Source organism: Camellia sinensis, chromosome 2 (assembly GCF_055761805.1).
Source record: "Camellia sinensis isolate YWXY chromosome 2, ASM5576180v1, whole genome shotgun sequence".
Taxonomy (NCBI): Eukaryota; Viridiplantae; Streptophyta; class Magnoliopsida; order Ericales; family Theaceae; genus Camellia; species Camellia sinensis.
In genome coordinates, this window is record NC_138962.1 from 34,176,650 (window position 1) to 34,181,568 (window position 4,919).

General features: G+C 48.6%; 1 protein-coding gene across 1 annotated transcript; it reads right to left on the minus strand.

The window, feature by feature from the left end:
* Positions 1 to 3,050: 3,050 nt before the first annotated feature.
* Positions 3,051 to 4,037, minus strand: LOC145812811 (uncharacterized). Its single transcript, XM_082908039.1, has 3 exons — positions 3,663 to 4,037; positions 3,478 to 3,576; positions 3,051 to 3,182 (listed from the first exon to the last, which is right to left on the minus strand). Exons 1-3 carry the CDS (start codon positions 4,035 to 4,037, stop codon positions 3,051 to 3,053), a joined length of 606 nt encoding a protein of 201 aa, XP_082764165.1.
* Positions 4,038 to 4,919: the final 882 nt, after the last annotated feature.

A 4,919-nucleotide genomic window follows, 5' to 3' on the forward strand; every position in this document is an offset into this window, starting at 1 on the left:
GTCTTTTGTTTTGAGTCTGTCTCTTTGTCTTGAGTCAGTCTTTTTTGCTTAAGGGTTTGTCTGGTTGTATCGAGTCAGTCCCCGTTGTATATAATACCTGGTGATTCTGGGGTTGTTGTCCCAAACACCGTTTTGTTTTGTTATTATCTGTTTTTGTTTTGAGTCTGTTTCTGCCGAGGGGCCAGTTGCACCAACAGAACCGATTGAAACAGCTGTTGCTATCTCAACTTCATGCTTGCCTTCAGCATAAGTGCCAGAGAATTTGATTGGGCTGACAGTACATCTCGCCTGCTCTCCTGCGCGCCAAACTCATTGCATTAACCTAAGTTTTTCAAAAAACAAAAAAAACTTTTTGAACACTGCGGTGATAAAAACGAAGAGGAGGGAATTCCTCGGGTTTTGCAAAATTTTGATCATTTTGAGAGAAAGAGAGGCGTGCTAAGCCTTTTTATGAATAAAGCCATGCTTGTCGGCGTGAGTACTGAGAAGGACCCTGGCCTGATCCAGATTGGTTCCACACTATCTTCGGCGCGAGCGATTTGTCGCTTTCTTAAAAACTTTCAAAAACAAATGTTTTACGCGGCCCTGCGAAGACTTGTGTGGAATCCCTCTTGAGGTCGCGCAGCCTAGGATCGCTCTCAGCCTCAAGATCCAACCTGTTTGTTTTCCGACTTTGAACCCGTTCAGAATGTTCAGAAAGTTTAACGGACAAACGCCATGAAAGGTCTGTATGGCCAGTTTTGAGGTAGCCTTCGATCAAGAAGCATCAAGGCCGAATCAGAAGGAGTAGATCTCGCTGGAAGAAGCCCGTAGAGTAACCCTGATGGATTCTCCGCAAATCAGTGCAACAGCCGTTCTCCTAGACACAGAGAGGCTTCAATTTCAAAAACCATTTGGCATGGACTGGCTACACTTTTACCCTTTGAGAGGCTCGCTGGGCCGAAAACCCGGAAGGGCGGCCCAGGCAAAAGTTAGAGCAAGAGAAAAATACGAAAAAAAGAAGCAAAAAAATACAAGAAAGAAGAAAAGAAAAGAAAGAAAAGAAAAAGAAAAAAAAGAAAAAAAGCAAGAAAAGAAAAAGAAACGAACAAAAGAAAATGAAAAGAAGCTCGCAAGGTCGAAAACCCACATTGGGCGCCTTGGCAAAAGTGAGAGCCAAACAAAGTGAAGGTTAAAATACCCGAGTGGACCTTAACCGGAACTACGTAAGGCTTGATTCCCATGTTTGGGATACGTAGGCAACTTCATCATGAAGTCCAGCCCCCAACGCTTTCATAAGCGTCTCAGTCCATGCAATGGTTTCGATTTCATCTCAAAGTCCAGTGGCCAACACCCTTCAAGGTGATTGTGTCCATATATGTGTTGTGATCGTCTTCGTCATCGCTGTGTCCAAGAACTCGACCACCGCCAATGAAGACTGTCTGCGGATTGCTGCGGCACCATCCCAAACAAGGGGCAACCTTCCGTTGCCACGAGCCGCTGTGAGCCGCCTTCCAAAACTAGGGGCAACTTTCCGTTGCCTCCCACCCCCCTTCAAACCAGGGGCAATTTTCCATTGCCTCCGATCCGAGGTTGCGCATCTCGAAGGGTAAGTTTCATGCTCGTTGAGCATTGACTGTTTGAAAAATAGTTTTTGAAAATTTTTACTGAGGTTGACTATTTTCTCGAAAACTATTCCATTTTCCAAAATCGGACCATTGTCTTGGACCCAAAAAGGAAAATTTTCAGTGCTTGCATGCCTGACTTGCACGATTTTCAAATCAAAAATTGAACAAGTATGTTAATCCGACTCTCGTTTTGATCAAAACCGTTTTAGTAGAAAGCAAAAACGAAAAAATGGTTAAAATGATGAATTAGGGGCACAGTTGAGCCAGGCGTTCTGTCTTTCCCCCGTCACCGACGTACTTGCCAGAAAAGCACTCTGCCCGCCAGAAGAAATAGCCGTGAGCTAACAGCATTGGGCATGAACCCGCAACTCCCTGTTCATTCATCAATCACCCCGGGGAGGGATGAAAAATGAGAGAATGAAGAATAGAGAGGTGTAAGTTGAGAGAAAAGTGAAGAAAAGGTTTTTGAGAGAAAATCCGAGCTTGAGAGTCGAGTGATGCGAGAATCACAAATCAGGCAGGGTGGGAAACAATACCCAGTTTGAACTGGCTCCTCGCGGTCCGAGGTCCCCCATCGTCGTTTATGCGTCTGTGTGTCGTGTCTCTTTCATTAGACGGTCTCAACCTTTGTTTTAGGTCTTTTCTGAGCATGTCTCGTTGTGTTAGGTCGTGTACCTTTATATTTGAGTCTTCCCCGCTGTGTTCAGTGGTAGGCTCGATATCCCGGTTTGAAAAACCCTCATTCGATTTCAAAAATCATTTATGCTCAGAATGCTGCGCCATTCTCTACATTTGAATGTGTTTTGACTCCAACCGGTTCCATCTTTGAGGTCCGTCTTGTCAGATTGGGCTGTTTGTTTGAGAAATTGCTGTGTGCAGAATGAATCGAATGCCGTGTTAAGGGCTGTACACAAATTAATCCCCAGTAGAGTAAGGGCTGTGTGTCCAGAATCAGGCAGTGGGTTGCTTAGGTGCATTTTGCTGTTGGCTGTTTAAGTTATCTGATTATTATGGTGCGAGTGTTCAATTTTCAGATAGCCAATCAATTTCATTTACATTGAGGTGTAACATGATGAGATGCGATGCAATGCAGGAGATATGTAAATGCAAACACTTTTTCAGATAAAAAGTCCGTTTCATTTCACTATCTTTTCAAATGTACAAGTTTTGGAAACAAAAATCTGCCTGCGGCAGTACAAGGTAATCTATCTACCAACAAAAAGAAAAGTACAAGGAAAGAAAGAAAAGATAGCAAAAATCTGCATCCATGTCGAGCACTCCGGGGGGCCGTCAGTCCATCCTAGTCCTCTTCCTGGACGAGGGTCCAGGAGCATCATCAGCGTCGTCGTCAGAGCCCGAGCTAGAACCGTCTCCGGTCTCCTCCTCCGATGACTCTGCCTCCGCCTCTGACTCCTCGTCGTCGTCATCATCCGGGACTGGAGCTCACGAGCTACTCCCAACATGAGTACGCCCACCCCTGGTACGGGGAAATATCCTGCCCTCCTCATCTCTCCCCCGAGCAGGGACAGAAGGTCTGGCCGGAGCACCTCCTGCCATGGGAATCTGGAAAGGAGGCTGAAAAAGTACACAAAAAGGGAAATGCATCAGTATACTGTAGACAGTTTATCAGTGCAGAATGCAATGCAGAGTATAGTGTAGGAATGCCGTGAGCAGTTTAGCAGTGCAGAATGCAGCGTATGAGTACAGTATGAGAATGCCGTGAGCAGTTTATCAGTACAGAGTACAGTGCAGAATGCAGTGTATGCAGTGTATCAGATGCTGTGAGATCAGTGTGTCAGGTGTTGTGCCATGAATCAGATTATGCAAAGCAGTGGATGAATGGTTTGAGGCCAGTGTCAGAAGGACATACCGGTATGCTGTAGACGGCTAGGAGGTCAAATGTCCGCTGGAGCATCCCCATCATCGAGGCATTCATCGCCAACGACTGACGGGTGTACTCAGAAGAAGCCTGCAAAAGTATCAGATGCATCAATATTCTGTGGAATATCAAGTAAATTGAGATGAATGACTGTACAAAAATGCAGTAGAACATACCGGCGGTAAGTCGGGGACGTCAACGAACTCATGACCAGCCGGTGGAGGGGCAAAGGGGATCTGATAGGTCGACCCACCCTGCCCCTGGAAAGTCAGTACAGCAGGCAGGGCAGGCCAGCCAACTCCTCGTCCTCCCTGCACTCTACCCCTACCACGGACCCGGGCCCTCCTCGAAGATCCAGCCCCTGCTCCCGCTCCGGCCCCAGCCGCCGATGCTACAGGCCTGGCCCCCTCTGCTCGACGGCCGCTCAAGGGGCGCATCAGGTACGTCCGCACGTACTCCTGATAGTCGCCGGTGCCTCGGAAGCCGGCCTCCTCCCAGCCGATGGAGTAATCATCCAGCTGCTCAGTGGTAAGCCCCTCGGTCTCCCTCATCTCTGCAGGAGGGTGAGCCGGGACTATCTGCTCAGGTAACCCGCGGGTTTGGCGTAGAAAACGCTCCCCCAGGTACCAAGCCCGACAGACCGGGCCCTCTAGCAAGATCCGAAAACGCGAGGTCTCCTCAGCACCAGGGAACCGACCCCGCATCGCCGACGGCAAAGAAGCCCATGGCCGCCAAGTGATCTGAAAGTGACAGACAGTTTGTTATCTACTGTTATTGAAATATGCAGTGGGAAAGCGAAGCTAAATGAACTGAAAGTAAAGCATACCTCGGCCGGGGTGATGGTGTCGAAATATCGGCGGAAGAAGCCGAACGTCTCCCGTGGTCGCCGGGTGCATCTCCCGTCAAAGCGACTCGAGAACGGGACAGCCGGAGGAGGCTCCGCGACTGGTACGGGTGCAAGCCTAGGGAAGTAGGCGTAAACCCACAGCTGCAAAACAGATGTCAGTATGACCATCAGATAAAGCAGGATATACAGAATAAAGCAGAAATGGCAGAGCCGTGTGTTGTGCAGTGTATTGTGTGCAGTGTACAGTGTGAGCAGTGTACAGTGTGAGCAGTGTACAGTCAGTGTAAAGCAGAATGTATGTGTGTGCCGTGTGTACAGTATACAGCAAGTGTAAAGCAGACTACAGTGTGTGCAGTGTACAGAGTACAGAGAATATCGGACAGAAATGAAAAGCGGAGAAGAAACGTACCTCCCAAGCCCGCCAGTAACCTCCAAGCAGCTGGCCGCTGCCACGAGAAGCCGAGCTCATATATCCGTACAGGGTGGCCAGAGCAGCGCCGCCCCAGTCATAGTGCAGAATATCCCGGACGTCCACCAATGCGCTGAGAAGACAGAGAGGCACGGTGTTCGCCCGGTCGGCGAAGAT

What these genes read in the sequence shown, in the direction of transcription:
- LOC145812811 (XM_082908039.1), bottom strand. Translation starts at nt 4,037, where the DNA reads ATGAGGGAGACCGAGGGGCTTACCACTGAGCAGCTGGATGATTACTCC. An exon ending in ACGTCCCCGACTTACCGCCG is followed by an intron (nt 3,577 to 3,662) that starts GTATGTTCTACT and finishes ATACTTTTGCAG; the next exon opens with GCTTCTTCTGAGTACACCCG. An exon ending in TAGCCGTCTACAGCATACCG is followed by an intron (nt 3,183 to 3,477) that starts GTATGTCCTTCT and finishes GTACTTTTTCAG; the next exon opens with CCTCCTTTCCAGATTCCCAT.